The 20,632-nt window shown below is 47.7% G+C and overlaps 7 protein-coding genes across 7 annotated transcripts; 5 read left to right on the forward strand and 2 right to left on the reverse strand.

The window, feature by feature from the left end:
- Positions 1 to 270: 270 nt before the first annotated feature.
- Positions 271 to 6,844, forward strand: TRV_01094 (uncharacterized protein; the record flags this gene model as incomplete). Its single annotated transcript, XM_003024699.1, has 4 exons — positions 271 to 440; positions 499 to 539; positions 609 to 6,639; positions 6,700 to 6,844. The coding sequence occupies 4 exons, from the start codon at positions 271 to 273 to the stop codon at positions 6,842 to 6,844; spliced, it is 6,387 nt and encodes a 2,128-aa protein (XP_003024745.1).
- Positions 6,845 to 7,476: 632 nt separating this feature from the next.
- TRV_01095 (uncharacterized protein) lies at positions 7,477 to 8,169 on the reverse strand (the record flags this gene model as incomplete). The annotated part of the gene is made up of 1 exon (XM_003024700.1): positions 7,477 to 8,169. The coding sequence occupies one exon, from the start codon at positions 8,167 to 8,169 to the stop codon at positions 7,477 to 7,479; it is 693 nt and encodes a 230-aa protein (XP_003024746.1).
- Positions 8,170 to 8,791: 622 nt separating this feature from the next.
- Positions 8,792 to 11,130, forward strand: TRV_01096 (uncharacterized protein; the record flags this gene model as incomplete). Its single annotated transcript, XM_003024701.1, has 4 exons — positions 8,792 to 9,058; positions 9,119 to 9,433; positions 9,569 to 10,484; positions 10,535 to 11,130. 4 exons carry the CDS (start codon positions 8,792 to 8,794, stop codon positions 11,128 to 11,130), a joined length of 2,094 nt encoding a protein of 697 aa, XP_003024747.1.
- Positions 11,131 to 11,503: 373 nt separating this feature from the next.
- TRV_01097 (uncharacterized protein) lies at positions 11,504 to 12,985 on the reverse strand (the record flags this gene model as incomplete). Its single annotated transcript, XM_003024702.1, has 1 exon — positions 11,504 to 12,985. One exon carries the CDS (start codon positions 12,983 to 12,985, stop codon positions 11,504 to 11,506), a length of 1,482 nt encoding a protein of 493 aa, XP_003024748.1.
- A 1,378-nt stretch (positions 12,986 to 14,363) lies between these two features.
- On the forward strand, positions 14,364 to 15,779 carry TRV_01098 (cytochrome P450, putative; the record flags this gene model as incomplete). The annotated part of the gene is made up of 1 exon (XM_003024703.1): positions 14,364 to 15,779. One exon carries the CDS (start codon positions 14,364 to 14,366, stop codon positions 15,777 to 15,779), a length of 1,416 nt encoding a protein of 471 aa, XP_003024749.1.
- Positions 15,780 to 16,146: 367 nt separating this feature from the next.
- TRV_01099 (uncharacterized protein) lies at positions 16,147 to 19,068 on the forward strand (the record flags this gene model as incomplete). The annotated part of the gene is made up of 6 exons (XM_003024704.1): positions 16,147 to 16,311; positions 16,404 to 16,555; positions 16,630 to 17,759; positions 17,825 to 17,956; positions 18,123 to 18,307; positions 18,370 to 19,068. The coding sequence occupies 6 exons, from the start codon at positions 16,147 to 16,149 to the stop codon at positions 19,066 to 19,068; spliced, it is 2,463 nt and encodes an 820-aa protein (XP_003024750.1).
- A 746-nt stretch (positions 19,069 to 19,814) lies between these two features.
- Positions 19,815 to 20,579, forward strand: TRV_01100 (uncharacterized protein; the record flags this gene model as incomplete). Its single annotated transcript, XM_003024705.1, has 1 exon — positions 19,815 to 20,579. One exon carries the CDS (start codon positions 19,815 to 19,817, stop codon positions 20,577 to 20,579), a length of 765 nt encoding a protein of 254 aa, XP_003024751.1.
- Between the last annotated feature and the right edge of the window lie 53 nt (positions 20,580 to 20,632).

Consider the following 20,632-nt stretch of genomic DNA (forward strand, 5'->3'; position numbering starts at 1 on the left):
ACTTCCGAGGATGCCCTGTGCTGGTGTGCTTGTTATTATTCATTAACTTCTTTCACTCTCATCTTCCCCTCTTTCACTTCACATCCTTCTATCATCACACCGTCTTCACACCCATCTTCTATCCTCATCTTTCCTTTCTTTAATCCTCAATTTGATCAAAAACGTTGTATCAATCAAAAACGTCATATCTAGCCACTGTCAGTTCAAATTGTTATTATCACAAGGTCAGGCGTTCGCGTTCTCTCTCTGCCGACCACGCAGGCAGGAAGAATGGGCCTCTTGGAGAAAACCAGGGACACAGCAGCGCAAGACAATACTCCCAACGAATACTCTCCATACAAGGCTGAGGGCGGCTATGGCTGGGCGGAGACACTGCCCAAGAAGCAGGGTCTATATGACCCAGAGCTGGAGAAAGATGCCTGTGGTGTAGGCTTCACTGCGTAAGTTTGCCAGGCCTGAACGCGGAAGAACAATGGCTCACTGAACCGCGTTTTATAGCCACATCAAGGGAAAGGCAAGCCATAAGATAGTCAGTGATGGTATGTTCTGCCTTGTAGTCAATATCACAGGTTTGTTTGGGCTGTAACACTGACTGGAATCCTCCATAGCACGAGGTTTACTATGCAACATGACCCATCGAGGAGCAGTCGGCTCCGACGCTCGAGACGGCGATGGTGCCGGTGTCATGACGAGTATCCCGCACAAATTCTTCACAAAGCACTTTGCGAGGGATATTGATGTTGTTCTACCACCATTGGGACAATATGCTGTGGGAAATCTCTTTTTTAAGCCTGATCCTGTCGCCCTTAGGGACTCACAGTCCACCTTTGAGGACCTCGCCAGGGAATTGAACCTGCGAGTGCTGGGGTGGAGAGAAGTGCCCCACGATTCAACGATCCTAGGGCCAGCTGCCCTGTCCCGTGAGCCATTCATTTATCAGCCTATCGTTGTCCTCCACTCTGCATATGGGGATGGCAATGTTCCTCTTGAAACCCACTCTGAACGCTTTGATGAGAGGCTCTTTGAGAGGCAGCTGTATGTGCTGAGAAAACGGGCAACTCATGTCCTTGGCCTTGCCAGCTGGTTTTATCTTTGCTCCCTGAGTAATAAGAATATCGTTTATAAGGGCCAATTGGCTCCAGTTCAAGTTTATGAGTACTATCACGACCTCGTTTCAGTGGACTATGAAGGCCACTTTGCCCTGGTTCATTCTCGTTTCTCAACAAATACTTTCCCTTCATGGGACCGTGCACAGCCTCTCCGATGGGCAGCCCACAATGGTGAAATAAACACCCTCCGTGGGAATAAAAACTGGATGAGAGCGAGAGAAGGGGTACTCAAATCAGAGATCTTTGGAGAGGAGCTCGACTTGCTCTATCCCATTGTGGAGGAGGGTGGCTCCGACTCCGCAGCTTTTGATAACGTACTAGAGCTGTTGACAATCAACGGCGTCCTGTCTCTTCCTGAAGCAGTCATGCTGATGGTTCCTGAAGCCTGGCAGGATAATCCTTCTATGGACGCGGAGAAGGCTGCCTTTTACGAATGGGCAGCATGCCAGATGGAACCTTGGGATGGCCCAGCTCTCTTCACATTCTCTGACGGTCGATACTGTGGTGCCAATTTGGATCGTAACGGTCTTAGACCATGCAGGTACTATATCACAGATGACGACAGAATAATCTGCGCCTCTGAAGTTGGTGCTCTTGTCATCGATCAGGAGCGTGTTATAGAAAAGGGTCGTCTGCAGCCTGGCAAGATGCTCCTTGTCGATACCGTGGCAGGAAGAATCATCGATGATACAGAGCTAAAGCAAACTGTTGCCAACCGCCAACCCTTCGCCAAATGGATCGAGTCACAGCTTCTTAGCCTGCCGAAGATTCACCAGAAATACATCGATGACAAGGTTATCAAAGTCACACCAAAGCTAGATGAGTTAACTGTCCAGCAAGACCCGCGTCTAAAGGCGTTTGGGTATACTTTCGAGCAAGTGAGTTTGCTCTTGGGCCCAATGGCTGCCGATTCCAAGGAAGCTCTTGGTTCGATGGGCAACGATGCTCCTCTTGCCTGCATTGCACAGCAACCACGGCTCATGTATGAGTACTTCCGTCAACTGTTTGCTCAAGTCACCAATCCACCTATTGACCCTATCCGTGAGGCCATCGTTATGTCCCTGGAGTGCTACGTCGGCCCTCAGGGAAACCTGCTCGAAATCAACGAGACACAGTGCCATCGTCTTCATCTTCCATCCCCTATCCTCTCTCTCACTGAATTCGATACCATCAAAAATATCACCTTCCTGCACAAGGACTGGCCCGTGAAGATCATTGATATCACCTTTGACAAGTCAAAGGGGGTCCAGGGTTATCTTGATGCCCTCGAGAACATATGTGAAGCAGCTAGTGCAGGCATCGAGAACGGTGATCGGGTATTAATTCTGTCTGATAGAGCGACCGCTGCTGACCGGGTTCCAGTATCTGCTCTCCTGGCTACCGGTTTAGTCCACCACCACCTTGTTCGCAATAAATGGCGTTCATTGGTGGCCCTCATAGTTGAGACTGGCGAAGCTCGTGAAGTCCATCACATGTGCGTTCTCGTTGGCTATGGTGCCGATGGTGTATGCCCATACCTTGCTATTGAGTGCATGCTCAAGATGAACCGCGAAGGCCTCATCCGGAAGAAACTCACAGATGACCAAATTGTCAATAACTACAAACATTCAGTTGATGGTGGTATTTTGAAGGTCATGAGCAAGATGGGTATCTCCACCTTGCAGAGTTATAAAGGAGCTCAGATTTTCGAAGCCCTTGGTATTGATGACAGCGTCATTGACAGATGCTTCGTCGGAACAGCAAGCAGAATTCGGGGAATGACATTCGAGGCCATCGCTCAGGACGCCTTTGCTTTCCACGAAAAGGGATATCCTTCGCGACAAATCACTGAAATACCCGGCCTTACCGAGTCAGGAGAATATCACTGGCGAGATGGAGGAGAGCCACACATCAACGATCCAGTCAGCATTGCCAACATGCAAGATGCCGTCCGCAATAAGAATGACAAATCTTGCGAAGCATATGCTAAGGCAGAATTTGAGCAGATTAAGAACTGCACGCTGCGCGGGATGCTGGAATTTGACTTTGAGCAACGAACTCCCGTTCCGATTGATCAAGTCGAGCCATGGACTGATATCGTCCGCCGTTTTGTTACTGGCGCCATGTCTTATGGCTCAATATCCTTCGAATCCCACTCTACCCTTGCTATTGCTATGAATAGGCTAGGTGGTAAATCCAATACTGGCGAAGGTGGTGAGGATGCCAGTCGCAGCAAAGTCGGAGAAAATGGGGACACAATGAGATCGGCTATCAAACAGATTGCCTCTGGGCGATTTGGAGTCACTTCAAGCTACCTAGCTGATGCAGATGAATTGCAGATCAAGATGGCTCAAGGAGCCAAACCTGGTGAAGGAGGTGAATTGCCTGGCCATAAAGTAACAGGGCCCATTGCGCATACCCGGCACTCCACACCTGGAGTTGGTCTGATATCTCCTCCACCCCATCATGACATATACTCCATTGAGGACCTAAAACAACTCATATATGATCTCAAGTGCTCCAATCCTCGTGCTCGTGTTTCTGTCAAGCTCGTCTCAGAGGTTGGTGTGGGTATTGTTGCATCTGGTGTTGCAAAGGCCAAGGCGGACCATATCCTCATTGCCGGCCATGATGGAGGTACAGGTGCTTCCCGATGGACTGGTATCAAATATGCCGGTCTACCATGGGAGCTTGGGTTGGCTGAAACTCACCAAACCTTGGTTCTTAACGACTTACGTGGACGTGTCATAGTCCAGACCGATGGGCAGCTTAGAACTGGCAGAGATATTGCTATTGCATGTTTACTAGGAGCCGAGGAATGGGGATTTGCAACTGCTCCACTGATTGCAATGGGATGTGTTATGATGAGGAAGTGCCACCTGAACACTTGTCCCGTTGGAATAGCTACCCAAGACCCAGTTCTCCGAGAGAAGTTCCAAGGCACTCCCGAGCATGTCATCAACTTTTTCTATTATGTCGCCAATGAGCTCCGTGCTATTATGGCCAAGCTTGGTTTCCGCAGTGTCAACGAGATGGTCGGAAGAGCTGAACTTCTCAAGATAAGAGATGACCTAGCATCTCCTCGCATGCACAACATTGACCTCTCCCTCATCCTTACTCCTGCCCACTCCCTCAGACCTGGAGTTGCCACGTACAATGTGAGGAAGCAGGATCATCGCCTCCACACTCGTCTCGACAATAAACTTATTGCAGAAGCGGAATTAGCCTTAGAAAAGGGACTTCCGTGTAGAGTGGAATGTGACATTGTCAACACCGATCGTGCTATGGGTGCCACGCTCTCATATCAGATCAGTAAACGATACGGTGAGCCTGGACTACCACAGGACACAATCCATGCCAATATCAGAGGATCCGCCGGACAGTCATTTGGAGCTTACCTTGCCCCAGGTGTTACCCTCGAGCTTGAAGGCGACTCAAATGACTATGTGGGCAAGGGCTTATCTGGAGGTCGCCTAATCATCTATCCTCCTCGTGGTGCTGTTTTCAAAGCAGAGGAAAATATCATCATCGGGAATGTCTGCTTGTACGGTGCCACCAGTGGAAGCTGCTACTTCCGTGGCGTTGCTGCTGAGAGGTTTGCTGTCCGTAACTCTGGTGCCACTGCTGTTGTTGAAGGAGTGGGTGACCATGGTTGCGAGTACATGACAGGTGGTCGTGTATTGATCCTTGGATCCACGGGAAGAAATTTTGCTGCTGGTATGTCCGGTGGTATTGCATATGTCCTGGATACAGCTGGGGATTTCGAGCAAAAGGTCAACATGGAGATGGTTGAGCTTTCTGGTGTTGATAATCCGGCTGAAATCGCATTCCTGCGTGGTCTCATTGAGGACCATCATCATTACACTGGCTCTGAAATTGCCGCAAGAATCTTGATTGATTTCAACAAGGCCTTATCGCACATTGTGAAGGTGCTGCCAACTGACTATAAACGAGTGCTTGAGGAGGAAGCGGCTAAAATCGAGGCTGCTAAGAAGCTGGAGACTGCGCATCCGAGTTCTAGTCAAAACGCCGTGGTGAAACCTCACGAGAAGGCAGAACACAAACACCAAGGGGATCATCAACCTAGTGCCGACGTTCTGGATATTGAAGATAGTATCGGCGATGCTAAAACAGAGAAAAAGCGTACGGCTTTGATCTTAGACAAGACCAAAGGCTTCATGAAGTATGCTCGGCGTCATGAAAAGTACAGAAGCTCGAAAACACGTACTCGAGACTGGCAGGAACTGTCACCCAGACTTACAGAGGATGAGCTGAAATATCAATCCGCTAGATGTATGGACTGTGGCGTCCCATTCTGTCAATCCGACACCGGTTGCCCTATTTCCAATGTCATTCCAAAGTGGAATGAGCTTGTGTTCCAGAACCAATGGCAAGATGCACTCAACCGGTTGCTCATGACAAATAATTTCCCCGAGTTCACCGGGCGTGTTTGCCCTGCTCCATGTGAAGGCGCCTGTGTCCTTGGAATTGTTGATGATCCAGTTGGTATCAAATCAATCGAATGTGCAATTATTGACCGAGGTTTTGAGATGGGCTGGATGGTTCCAAAACAACCTCCAACCCGTACAGGAAAATCTGTTGCAATCATCGGCTCAGGCCCAGCTGGCTTGGCTGCGGCTGATCAACTCAATCGTGCCGGACACAGTGTGACAGTATATGAGCGAGCAGACCGCATTGGCGGTTTACTGATGTATGGCATTCCAAATATGAAGCTGGACAAGAAGGTTGTGCAAAGACGCGTTGATTTCATGGCTGCAGAAGGTATCAAGTTCGTTACTGGCACGGCCGTTGGTCCAGACCAGGAGGTATCTCTCCAGTCTCTACAGAAGTCAAACAACGCGGTAGTCATCGCTACCGGTGCTACCGTCGCGCGAGATCTAAAGATCCCAAACCGTGATCTCGCGGGAATTCATTTTGCCATGGAGTTCCTGCACCGTAACACTAAATCCCTTCTTGACTCAGAACTAAGTGATGGTGAGTACATCTCAGCAAAAGGCAAAGATGTTATTGTCATTGGTGGTGGTGATACTGGCAACGATTGTATCGGAACGTCCGTCCGACACGGAGCAAAATCTGTCACAAACTTCGAGCTCCTTCCTCAGCCTCCTCAGGACCGTGCTCGCGATAACCCATGGCCACAGTGGCCCCGAATCTACCGTATAGATTATGGTCACAGCGAAGTCAAGACTCACATGGGCAAAGACCCGCGAGAATTCTGTGTCATGTCGAAGGAGTTCGTTGGAGATGAGAACGGTCATGTCAAGGGTATCAACATTGTCCGAGTTGAGTGGACGAAGAGCCCTTCAGGTGGCTGGGATATGAAGACTATCGAGGGCAGTGAGCAATTCTTCCCGGCTGACCTTGTCCTCCTTTCAATGGGTTTCCTGGGCCCCGAAGATCGACTCCTGGGCGATGAGGTCGAGAGAGATGCACGAAAGAATATCAAGACCCCCGCTGGCCACTACTCAACCAACATCCCCGGCGTATTTGCTGCTGGCGACTGCAGGCGTGGACAGTCGCTAATTGTCTGGTATGTAAACCATGTTCAAGGCTAATATCTAACCTGCACTAACACCTTTGTCCACTCCAGGGGCATCAATGAAGGCCGACAGGCTGCTCGAGAGATCGATTCATATCTTATGGGAAGTACATCCTATCTTCCAGCCGCTGGCGGAATTGTTCGCCGTCCAGCAATCGAGGCTGTCCCCAAGGAGATCCGAATAGCCGCTGCATAAACCGCAAGCCCCGCAAGCCTCTGAATAGCAGTCATCGTGTAGTTATTTGGTAGCCATTTTGTCTTTCTTTTGCGATTATTAGTTATTTCGTCAACTTGTCTGGAGGAAACCGAGTTTGTCAGCACGGGGAAAACTGCATCGGAAATGTCGACAACGCCTGATCCATATGTATTTTATTCATTCTCCTAGTTTCAGGTTGCATTAAGCATTCGTTCTTCTTCTAATATGTGTATGATCATTGTGTTATTCATTCTCGAGTGAGAAAACTTTTTATTAGAGAAGGATTTTTCGAACACAGTTATTAAAACTAGTTAACTAGTTAGCCCGTCCCACCTTGCTTCTTCCCAATGACATCTCTCTCAGCTCACGAAAGGCAGCATGACAAGAATCAATGACTTCAATTCCATTATTAATTAAAAGGCCATCCAGCCAGTCTCATGCCTATATGCATCCAAAACTTGTCCTAAAATCCTTTTAGTCCATAACGCCACAGAGCAGAGAAAGAAAAGGGGTATTCAACACTCTAATAATACATATAAAATCTAACTTCTAAAGGCAAGCCAAACCGTTTGTCAAGTCAATCCCCGTAGTATGGTATACAGTATGATCCAACGCCGTGATGCAACATATTCTCATGCTTCCATAGTATTGGCCCCATTAGCCTTTGCATCATTTTCCCGCTGTTTTAGTCGCTCCATCTCCCTCTCAAAAGCGAGATAATCGCCTTGGAATGCCCCCACAACTGGCTCCTTTCTTAGTTCCCAGATATCTTCACTACTAGGGCCAGTCTTATACTTGATAGCTTTCCGCCTGTATCTATCAGAGATAGCCTTTTCCCTTTCCTCATCAGGAAGCGACTTTGAGCGCATACAGAACCAAAAGTCAGACCAATGCTCGCTGCACGACCGTAGTTCACCATATCGATAGACGTTCACCCATTGGCCTCCAAACGACTGACAGAAGTATGCGTAATCGAAAGCGGTACGGCAAGACATGGTTTTAGGGTAGAGTGAATCGGACTGAAATTGGGTAGACGGAGATTCGAAGTGAATTGATTGTGAGGGCAGCGGCTTAGAGGTCCTAGATTTAGACGTGGATGGCGCATGCTGTTCGGCGGATGATGTAGAGTTATCTAGTGACTTCAACAACTCGTTGAACTCGGCCTCTGCGATCTCGTCACGGCCAAGCGGCTTCACCTGAGGCGTGGACTGTTCCGTGGCAGGATTGGATGGTAAAGAATGCGAATCATTTGCTGGAGGTGAAGATTCCGTTTTCTGTGCCTGCTCAGCAGTAGCCGGGCTACTACTATTCCACAGCCAACCCATTGTTGTCTTCTGCGTTCGTACCTGCGTCCGCTCGTTATTAAATATAAAAAGCCAAACTGCTCATCTGCTTCCACAAACCCGACTATCAATCAGCAAAAAATAAAGTGGAAGAAGTTCGAATAGGCTTAGGCACGTGACAAACCTTATTCCCACGCAGCATCAACCCAGAACGTCTGCCAACTTGGACCAACAACCGTCATGATACTGATACGCATGAAAGACCACCAGGTAGTTCGAGAAATGGCCGATCCTGCTTTTGGCGCTTAAGTCACATTTGTACTGGGCCTGCAGAGCTCTGATAGTGCTCCCACTCGCTCACAGGATGATCCCAGTAATACGTGGTCTACCTCCTGGGCAGATACCCTGGAGGGGGCAGGTCTTGAGCATAGCTAGAAGACGATGTCAGAACCATCGAAGCATATGCCAGGCCTCGGCTGCAGAGCCGCATAGAGCTGGATATATAGAAAAGTCGCAGAATGAAGCTCTTATTTTCATAAGTAGTAAGTGTGACATCTCCGCTATCACTCGAGAGTATAGCGGTACCAGCTAATACTATACTATAGGTGTTCTTCCTGTCCATTTGGGCTGGTTATCGCGCATTCCATATGTAAACTTGAATGCTATGGTCTTGCAACGGCTGGAAAAACTTGGAGTTAGAGGTGCTGAGCTCACAGGCTCCCCTACTGTTGTCGAACAAGTTATTCCTGATGAACTCCATCCAAATATCACTCAGGTCATTCCACGCCTCACAGAAGGCGGTGCCTTTGTCAAACTATCTCACGGTCCTGAAACATCAGGTTCAGACATTATCAAGGCCATTACCCAGCATTTATATGAGAATCCTGTAAAGCCGTGGTTTAGCCTCTTCAGCCCTGCTAGCGCTGCCCTTGTACGTGGGCGTCCTTGGGTGGAGGACCTGTCATACCGGTTTCCAAGCTCAAGAGTCAAGGTTGAATTCCTACCTGTATCGCCGGATGCTCCGGCTGCAGAACTTACCCAGGAAAACCTCTACTCGCTTGCCAGGACATACGGCAAATTGACCGATATTATTCCCCAGCCCGCAGACTCAAAAGTGGTACCAAGATATGCTTTGCTTGACTTTTCTAATCCAGTAAGCGCCGTGATGGCGAAAAACTGCCTTCACGGGTTCAAGGTTCCTTCAGGCGATATTGGAGGCAAGGCTGGAACTATCCTGCAGTTTAACTACGAGCGGAAGATCAAGGCACATTGGATAAGAGACTGGTTATTTAGCCATCCGCGAATTGTGCTTCCCATCCTTGTCGCCATCTTAGCTGGGATCACTGTTGCCATTTTTGATCCCATAAGGACGTTCTTCATTAGACTGAAAATATCTCCTCCACTGCAGTTCCAGGATAATAGGCTGTGAATGTGGCTTCAGAGGCAGGCAACTAAAGCAAACTCTCTATTTTCTCTTCACCGGGGCCAATATGAGTCGAAAGGCCTTAACGAAATCTGGGAAGAGAGGAAAGAAGACGCCCAGCAAATTCAGAATTGGCTTGTGGAAGGAAACGATACCTTTATTGTTGTACATGGGCCCCGAGGCTTAGGAAAGAAAGAATTTGTTTTGGATGAGGCGCTTAAAAATTACAAGAATAAACTGGTCATCGACTGCAAACCTATCCAAGAAGCTCCAGGAGACAGTACCATGATAGCCGCTGCCGCTGCTGAGGTTGGGTACAGACCAGTATTCTCCTGGATGAATAGCATTAGCAGTGTGATTGACGTTGCAACTCAAAGCGCCATTGGTACAAAGGCCGGATTGTCCGAGACTCTGGATACACAGCTCGGTAACATATTGCAAAACACTGCTAAGGCACTGAAAAAAGTTGCATTGGACGGAAGGAAAAAGGGGGATAAAGATGGACACTTGAGTGATGATGAATGGTTAGAGGCAAACCCTGCTCGTCGACCAGTTGTTATCGTTGATAACTTCCTACATAAAAGCAAAGACAACCAGATGGTATACGACAAACTTGCAGAATGGGCAGCTGCATTGATATATACCAATATTGCACACGTTGTCTTCCTCACGTCAGACCTTTCCTATTCTAAGACATTAAGTCAGGCCTTACCGAATCAGGTTTTCCATCAGGTGTCATTCACTGATTGCAAACCTGAAGTGGCTAAACGGTTCGTGTTAAGCCATGTGTCCGGTAATGAGGATTCTAAAGGCTTGGACTATTCCGATGAAAAATTCAACCAGGAACTCACCGAATGTATCAAACGGCTCGGAGGCCGTTTAACAGACCTTGAATTTTTCGCTCGCATGATTGCTAGAGGCCTGACCCCAAATAGTAAGCTACCCCCCCATTACCAGGGAATTATAATGCTAAGTGCTCTGCAGATGCCGTTCAACAGATAGTACATCAGTCTGCCGCAGAAATACTTAAGATATTTATCACAGAAGTTGACCCAAGTTCCCGTGGCTGGACCCCGGAACAAGCATGGTACTTAATCAAAAACTTAGGAACAGCCAAGACCCAAGCAGGAAACCAGAGCGACTCAGATGCAAATGGGGAAACTAGCATTCGATACAGCGATATAATTTTGTCGGACCTGTTCAAAAAGGATGGCGAAGCTACCCTTCGTGCGCTTGAGAAAGCAGAACTGATCTCTGTCATTTCAAAGAACGGACGTCCTTCAATTATCAAGCCTGGGAAACCAGTGCTAGCGGCTGCCTTCCGCCAGTTAGTTGAAGATAAGGTTCTTAGTAGCAGGCTCGATCTAAGAATCCTCGGCCAAATGATCACAATACAGAACCAGGCAATTCATAAGATTGAGGAAGAGCTAAAAGTTCTAGGATCTTTCCCAAAAGAGCCTAGCGAAGCGAGGAGAAGGATTAAATGGTTGCTAGCTAACTTGGCTCTAAACCAGGCAAAAATTGATCAATATGAGATCGAGAGCGCACAGTTAAAGCTTGTTCTGAAAACCGAGTTTTAAGCCAAGAGACTGAGTTTTACCAATTGCACATAATATTTTATCTAGTTTTGAATGTGCTATTACAGGGAATAGAAGGGTGAATATTTGCAGTGTTTCTGAATAGTAAAGCCCAATGAATACAATTGAGATCTTGGGAGATAGAAGTATGGTGGGTTATTCATCGTACATGAAATAGTAAACCAATAATTTGACCAAGACCACCCCTAAAAAAAAGACTATAATAATGTAGAATGCCATTTTTTTTTTTTTTTTTTTTAATTTGAAATATCATATTAAACACGTATAGATGCATGAAATGGTCATATCAAGGTTGAATGAGAACATCATGATAGATATGGCATTAGTTTGGATGTATGGTTGGAAGTAGACTCGATTAAGCATTTTTAGGTGCGCCAGAATGAAGGTCGGTAGGTTGAGTGATAGCATTTTGTGGCTGTTCTTCATGTATATGCTGGTTATGCGAAGTATATGGCTGAGTGAGATCAGATTGGAGCGGTAGCGGAGAGCCTTGTTCATTAACTGGCGAAACTGCATGAGTTGGATGTTCAAACAACCCTGTGCTGCCACTTTGGCCTACTGCCGGTAATGGTTGGTATTCTCTCTGTGAGGATTCTGGGTTCTGCTCTGCTGACCGAAGGACAGGCTGCTGTTCTTGCTGTTGGTTATCCGCTTGTCGTTCAGTCTGTTGATCTGTCTGGTGAGGCAGAGGTTGCGGGCCAGTTTGTTGAGGTAGTGGCGGCATGACTCCAGGGACCACAGGTTGCTGTGCCATCTGAGGCTGGCTGGCTGGCAGCGGATCGGTGGCGAGGGGAGGTGCTGCTCCAAGCATTGGAGGGTAGCTTCTGCTGAATCCATATTTCAACCAGAGGGTGAATTTAGCGGCGAAGGACATAGATTTCCAATTTCTTTCCAACTCCTCTTGTTCTTCCCTCGGTTTCGGTCTATAGCCTCGGTGCATGCATATAATGAACAAACACGATAATATTGGGCACAAACAAGCAAAGGACTTGGGTAGGCCTCTACTTGCCCCGCGGCCTCGCATAAGCTTTCTGAATCTAACAGCACTCTCGATCAGGCCAACAATGAAAAAAAGGCCGAACCAAGAAAAGGTGATAATAAGGGATAGTGCAAGATATGGAGACCAATAAGAGTGATAGCACCCATAATACCGGCCACAATAACCATCATAGTTATCGCTGGAGCTGGAACTGGAGCTAGATTGTGAACCGTAGCCGCCAGAACTTGAGTGAGATCCATATGGGCAGTACTGAATTTCACTCGGGGTATGGCTTGCTTCTATACTACTGTAAACCCCAGATGGAAGCTCTGTTGGATCTATAAATGAGGCTGCAGAGGTATAATAAGACACTGATTCCAGATAATCCACAACAGAGGTCGTTACAGATGTCACGGTTGGGGTGAGATGACTCTGGATCTCGGTTGGGATGGAAATTCGCGCTGATGTCGTGATGGTGCTTTCGCCAGAGGTCACAGAGCAGTATCTTGGGTAGGTATACGTGAGAGGGACGTAGTAGGTGTTGGTGCTTTCGGAGTAGTCATAACTCGACGACGTTCCCTGGCCTGGTTCAAGACCTATGAGTATGTAGGTGATAGCTTCTGGGTAGGTGGTTGCGATAATTGTGGCGGTGGCAATAGGAGAAGTGACAGTTGGCACAACAGTTACTGTACTGGTATATTCAGTAGCCGGATAAGTTCCGTAGCGGCCTGTATTCCCAGGCAAAGTCGTTACAGAATCTTCGAAATATTTCGTGATAGTCCAATCAGGGGCGAAAGCCTGAGTGGCCCTGAACGCTTGGAGGAGGGCACAAAGACCCAAAAAACGAGAGGCCGGCATCGCGACGGCACTTCTACCCAAGAAGGTCCAGAAAATAAAGGAGCCACCGTTCGTGGGAGATAATGGTATATGAACGAGTAGAGCTCAGAAAAAAGCTGAGGGATGCGGCGCTGATAAAGTACCCCCTTCTCAGCGGTGGGTACGCGCCTTAACTCTGATTCTTTGACCAGCAGGAAGCCCATCCTGCAAGGGCCCTTGAGCATAAATTTTCTGCTATTTTACTCTGTACTCCGTGCCCCATCAAAATATGGGTAAAACAGCCACTTTGTCCCCTCGCAGACTGTATGACAGCCTGTCTAAGTGCGGCCAAGTGCAGCTAAAATGGCTTTTGCGGGCGCATCCTCCGACGGCGACTCCATTCCCTGACTCAACTGGCCCCAGGAACAGTTTGCAATGGCCAACCACGGGCATAGCCGACGGCCCCCAGACCCTCCAATAGTTCATTTCGCCCGTCTTCCATGTCTGAACGTTGGCAAGTAAGCGAAAATGAGGCTCTAATCACGAGGGGTGAGACATCGCGGTGGAGTGTCAGCACCATGATTCGCTAGCGTGTGCCCATTTTGCAGCAGGACTGCTGCATGCAAACTGTTGGATATCACCTGCGAATCTCCGACAACGCTTCTCTCCTTTCTTTTCTTTTTCTTTGGTGCCCCTGGTGGCTGATGGTCGGCATGTCGGCGGATATCAAGAGGTGCAGGTTCAGGGGGCGCTTCTTGTCGAGGCGTCGCTTGCGTTATATTTGGCCCTCTTTTTTTTTCTATCTCTCTTCCTTCCTAAAACAGTTAGTTGAAGCTAAAAAAAGCACTCCGCGGGATTGATTAGGGTTTCCCCAGGCACGTGGAGAGATTACATCAGCAAGATCAACGTCATGTGATATGCTTATCCAGACCGAAGACTTCAACGGCTTCCTTGGGCAGTTTGTTGGACTAGGCTCCGGTCAAACTCGGTGGAGGAGAGGAAGAAGAAGAATAAATGGATAACGACACCCCGTCGATCCCTCAGCTCGCTGTAGATGCCTTGTGGCAACTTTTTGCCCACTTGAGCGGGTGGGCGGTGGTTGTAGTGTTTGTTCTGATATGTCTCGTCACCCGACTCCTGACACAAGTCACTAGTCTACCTGGCATTAGAACAAAATACCCAGATGGATCAATATCCCCAAGAAAGGTTCCCTACTGGCTGCCTTACGTTGGCCATTGGCTCTCGTTAGGTTTCTTTCGAAGGAGATTGCTATTCAATGCCCGGTCAGTTTATGTTCGACCTTCGTTCGAGCCCCTTTTCGACGGAGGTATTAACTTTGTTATCTAGGCTGCCAGAGCGCGGAGCTGCATTCAGCTTTTATTGTTGGGGGAGGAGGCACGTTGTTCTTACAACTCCCTCGATGGTTAGAAGCTTGTTTAAGCAACGCCAATCCACTTCAGCAGAACCATGCATCAACTACCTACTGGATAACAATTTTGGCTCAAACAGTCGTGCGCGCAAACCTGGCCGAGAAGGCACTTACCATGGTGAATCATCGAAGTGGATAAGGCTTTTGGTAGAAGAACCCTACATCACCGATATCTCATCCGTGCTGGTCAAGGAAATTGAACGAACCACTCCATCCTTGGTCTCATTCACCTCGAGTGTTGTAGATCAATATCCATGGGAACGAATAAGTGGCGTTGCTCTCCAAAATGAAGCAAGCGGAGAAAGAGTATGCATAACCAAACTGTACTCTTTGATTAGTGGCTTCGTGGGAAACCTCTCAGTCAATATTTTAATGGGGAAGACTCTCCTTGATGTCTATCCCAATGTTTTGCCCGACATCTCCACCTTCAATAGCAAATTCAATGCTATGCTGCTTGGAATTCAGAGGTGGATTCCATTTCCCGGTCTTGTCAATGCATATCTCGCTCGCCGTCGCCTGCTAATATGCCTGACGGTTCAAAATGCCATATTTAGTCAGATAGAAAATGGACAAGAGCCCGAGGCTGTTTGGCGAGATCTGGATGATGTTTCTGCCGCAGTTCAGGCTCGAATGCGGGAACGAATCAAGAACGGATACTCAGTCGAATATGCGGCCGCTGAAGATTTATCTTTATTATGGGCAGTTACTGTGCGGGCGAACGCCTTAATATTCTGGAATCTTGTTCACATACTAGCTGACCCTAAGTTACATGCCGAAGTGTTGGGTGAAATTGGCCCTTATGCAAAGCTTAAACGCTCAAATTCAGCCACATTTGGTCTACCAGAACCACCACAGGTGTCATTGGATATAGATAATCTCATTGGGTCCTGCCCATTGCTGATGGCTACACAAAGGGAGACCAGTCGGCTCTACTCAACCCCTTATACTTACCGAAAGGTTACCTCCAATATCAACCTCACCGAGTCAGATGAGGACGCGTCTCTCAATTCTCGAGATGTCCAGACTTATCATCTATCTGAGGGTGATTATGTTGTGATACCTCACTCTTTGCGAAATCGAAACCCTCTTTACAACAACTCTCCCGACAGCTTTGATCCACGGCGACACCTTATCAAGTCTACTGAGGCCGATGACTTGGAAGACAAGAAAGACCCACAAGATGTTGTGAACGAGGATGAGCGAGATTGCTCAGAAGGTTGGGATGACCCAGCTTCCGTTTGTTGGAAGTTAGAGCAGAGAAAAGTTATTGGAACCTTGGCTGCCATATTAGTAACATGGGATATCAAGCCTGCCGAGGGAGAGGACTGGCAAGTTCCTAACCGGAGGAGCGGAAGCTTGATCGACGAACCAAAAGACATACAGGTTATGCTAAAGATGAAATCCTAGCGCTTTGGTCTTGTACATTATTATCTAAAGCCCAGATATGCGTAATATTAAAACTCATAATTTTCTTTAGCGCTAACTCCGGCTATCTTATCTTATCTCCATACCTTAACTTTAAAGCCCATGATGACTAATAATCACGGCCGCGACGCGCTTCCATTTCGATATTGAACCTGCCAAAGAGCGCATCACAGATTTGAATCAGATCTCGATCTCCATAGCCTGTGGCTACTTCCCGCAATATACCAATTATATTGCATTCGGCTAATACCTCAACATGGCCCCAGATAGCAGTATCTTGAGGGGTAGACCGGCTCGTATGTTTTTCTTACAGAATCTCGTCTTTTATTATAAATACTAATAGATGTGAATGCTAGACACCCCCGGCACCACAGTGCTAACTTATACTCCCAATGGCAAGCAATTAATTACTGCCGGGTCTAACTCTGGAATTCGAGTGTTCTCAACTGGCGAGCATGGCGAACCGAAGACGATCGATGAAGGGATGGAGAGCCATCTGGCAATCGCAGCAACTGTACGTCCGAATCTCCCACCATACTGAACCCCCAAGGAGGAACCGAAGTGGCCCACTGCTACAAAAATCGAACTTTTCTAATGAAGTGCTAGAATGAATCCATGATACTGGGATCTGAGGATGGCACAGTATGGCTTTACAAACTGCAAGAAGCCACAATGGATAAGCCATTGGCTCGTTGTGCACTACCAGTTCGAGACCTGGAGGTCTCCAAGGACGAGGAATGGGTTGCTGTTGCTAGCGAGTAAGTCGAAATAGCCGGTGAATATTAGTTGCATCATTACAAGTTGGATCTAACTGACTTTATAATCTGGATAGTGAGCTCACTGTCAAGATCGTGAATATTAACGATATTACAGAGGTCAAATATTTGCGAGACCAAACAAAAGGAGTCAAGCATGTGACATTTGATCCCAGCGGACGATTTGTCACAGTGTCGTGCGCTGATGGAATTATCTATATTTACTCATTCACGGAAACGGAACCTACCCTGCTGCATAGACTTGATGGGGTGATTCGACAACTTGAAACAGACAACGAGGCCACATCAAGCGCAGTTTGGCACCCAGATGGAACTGCATTTGCCGCAGTAGAAGCCACAAGAGATATCACAGTAATATCGTGTAGGGATTGGACTAAGCAACGGAAATTTTCTGGTGGTCATAATGGAGATGTCACCTGTCTCGCCTGGTCTCCTAACGGGGCAATGCTTGCAAGTGCTGGAACTGACCGCAAAATTCTCCTCTGGGAAACCAGGACCCAAAAAGTCATAAAGACATACGATATGCCAAATGCTATTAATTTCCGCTGGCATCCCACCCAGAATATTGTTGCATTTACTACTTCGGATGGAGAGCTGTTTATTTACGATGATTTTGTCCCGTCGGAATTTCACTCACTTCTAGCAAAGACCTTGGAAGTGGCACCGTTACTCTCAATTGGTTCCCATGAGGAGATTACAATCTCTCATAGACCCCAACGACATGATACCAGTAATCTTTCTGGAAACAGGCCGAGAGGAGGAAGCCCGGACTCTCTTGATGACATACTAGGGCCAGCAGATGATGATGATTTTGTTGAGGATGACGACGGTGCAGGCTACACCGAAAACGTCAATGGCCTTGGAAAAAGGACTAACACACATATGGATGAGTTATTTGGTCATGAAACAAAACGGAGACCAACGGCCCCTTGGAAGACTATATCTCATGAACCCTTTCAGCCCGGCAGCACCCCATGGAGAGGCAACAGAAGATATCTAGGTAAGCTTGTAATTGTTTACTTCGGCAGAGTCCTTGTTAACGAAACCGTAGCGTTGAATCTTGTTGGGTTTGTATGGACTGTTGATCAAGACACGCACAATACTGTCACTGTGGAATTCTATGACCGGGAACGTTATCGCGACTTTCATTTCACAGACCCATATCTCTATGACAAGGCCTGTTTGAGTACGTGGACTCATTTTACCTCCAGTCTAGATATTTTTGCCTATTGGTCTAACCATCTATCCTAGACGAGAAGGGCACTTTATTTTCATGTCAACCCACCTCCAGCTATCCAGCAGCCGTATTTTACCGGCCACATGAAACGTGGACAACAAGAGCAGACTGGCGGACAGAGCTTCCACCGGGAGAGAAGATTACTTGTACGTTCCTTCCATGCCACTCATTATCTGCCCTGGTGTTTCTAACTGTATTAAGCCATTGCATTAAGTAATTCTTACATTACGGTGACTACTTCGACGGACTACGTTCGGATTTATACACTTTTTGGCACTCCATATCGGGTGTTCCGACAAAAGAGTCAAACAGTGACCTGTGCAGCATGGCGAGACTATATCATCACCATCGGGAATGGCCCTGCAGGTAGTGATGGAGTCGCGCAATTGAAGTACTCCATCGAGAACGTCCGACGTGACGAGATTTGCCAAAACGAGGACGCTGTTGCACTAGCAGGAGGGACGCGACTGCAAAGCGTATTTTTTTCAGACAAGGGCGTATGTATCCCTCCAGGAAACCCTGTAAACCAGCTCCATATTGACTCAAGTGTATGATCCAGGACCCCTGCATATATGACAGCTCGGGGGTTCTCCTTGTGTTGCAGCATTGGCGGAAACCAGGACAGGCCCGCTGGGTCCCGCTCCTTGACACCAAAGTGCTTGAACGTGTTGCCAGTGGCCGCAAGGAAGAAACCTATTGGCCAGTTGCTGTTGCACAGGATGTTTTCCACTGCATAATCCTAAAGGGTGGGGATAAGTATCCCTACTTCCCACGACCATTGCTCACCGAGTTCGACTTCCAAATACCGATATCCTGCACTTCATCCAAGGAAAAGAGCAACAAAGATGGAGACATGGAAATGGAAGACGCTGAAGAAGCCGCGAGGAACAATAACAGGAAATTACAAGAGTCTCTTGTCAGAGCGAATTTAGACTATACTCTTCTGGAGGACTGCATCACGGCATCCGAGATCGGGGCAGCTGGAGATGCTGAGTTGAGGAGGAGAGCGCTTGATATTGACAAGATTCTCCTGCAGTTGCTTGCTGTCGAGTGCCGCGAGGGTGAGGAAAGGGGTATGAAAGCTCTTGAACTTGTTACCATGCTCCGAGACCGCTCTGGGAAGATGCTAGATGCTGCTAGCAAGATTGCACAACGCTATCAGAGATCTATACTCGATGACAAGATCAGGGCCATAGCAGAACGAAGACTGATGGGTGAGGATGATGATGGCATCACTGGGGATAACAACGATATATAACGAAGCTGGCCTTGTACTTATGATCTATAAATAGGTAGATACATTGTAATATTCACTTATGCATTGCATATCGAGGACGATCAGAGGCTTTATTAGCTTGTAGACTATCAAATAGCAGGTGTAGAAGAGAGTATCTTGGTGGCCACCATCATCATTGTGCTCCGAGCCAATCACAGGCCTCCCTTACTTATCAGGTAGCTCCAACTTCTTGCCTGTCACTGCTTGACCACATTCACAAATTCTCATGCTTCTTAACAGCTTCTTCTTTCTGCAGCAGATTATATCTTGTTTCTCTAACATATCTATCTAGTCTTGCTGCGTCTCTAGAATAACTACTTACATGGAATGCATGCAGCCCCCTGCCGATAATGGCTAAGCACCTCACGCATCAAATCGCTTTCCCACCGTCTCTCAAGCCAAACCCGGGCCAGCTCAACAGATATATCACCCGAGTCTCATCACAGACAGGCTCTCTAGCCCAAATAGCACAAAGATCCTCTCGCTGGAACCATGAGCCACTTTCGCACAATCGCTCGTTAGCGCAGCTGTCTCCCATACAGCCCGATGGGCCGTGGATCACAGCTGTTTCCTCTACACACTTCTCGCACTCGAATCTAGTCGCGCAATATGGCGAGCCACATGGGGATGGAGATCATAAACCGCCAGATGAAAGAATAGTTAAACTGGGAAAGAGTATGTTTCTGAAAATAAATAAATAACTTGAAAGGATTTTCGATGCTAATGACATGATGAAAGCTCTTCGTATCCTCTCGAAACAGCTGCCTACAATCCTCGTGAATGCACTACCGCAAGAGATCCTTTCGCCGAGTATATCTCTCCATTTATTCCCATCTACACATCCACATCTTCCTACCGTTAAAGGACGAGTGCCCTATCGAGCTGCTTTATGGACTGCTCCTGTGGCATGGGGCAGTGTTCCTATCATCGGGAACGTTAACCTACGAATAGTAAGCGAGCGGGTAGTCCCAACAGGTGTTGCTAATGGAAGCGATCGGAATGATAGTCCTGGTGGTGAAAAACTCGTTGTTCGCTGGGTGACCGAGGGTGCAGACCGCCCAGCTTCTAAAGTCGGCCGCGGCTCAGAGGTAGATGATTACATTGCACCAGACCGAGCGGATCGGGAACAAAGCACAAACAAGGAAAGCCCTATGAGCTCATCGTCCGCTCTAAATGGGACGAATAGGGGACTCAGCATGTTGCTCGGCGGAGAAATGCCTATATTCAAACTTGGAAAAGAAGAGCAGTTTACTGGACTTTTCATTTTCACTTTCGACGAAGAAGGCCGCATTGCTACGCATACGATTGAACATGCTGATGAAGGCAACGGGTGGGATAGAACGGCCAAGGTGGTCACTCTAACAGACTGGCTCCTGGGAAAGGCAAAAGGAAGCGCCTCCGGACAGATTGTTCCTCCTCAACCTGCCTTTGTAGCAGGAAAGGCTAGGGAAACTTCTAGGCCACGTTATCGCTTCGGCCCGTTTGAAATCTGATGTTAAAACGGAAGTCCCTCTTACAAACATCCTGCTGGCTGAGTACTCATTTC

This window comes from Trichophyton verrucosum, assembly GCF_000151505.1.
Source record: "Trichophyton verrucosum HKI 0517 chromosome Unknown contig00097_1.f1.exp, whole genome shotgun sequence".
Lineage (NCBI taxonomy): Eukaryota > Fungi > Ascomycota > Eurotiomycetes > Onygenales > Arthrodermataceae > Trichophyton > Trichophyton verrucosum.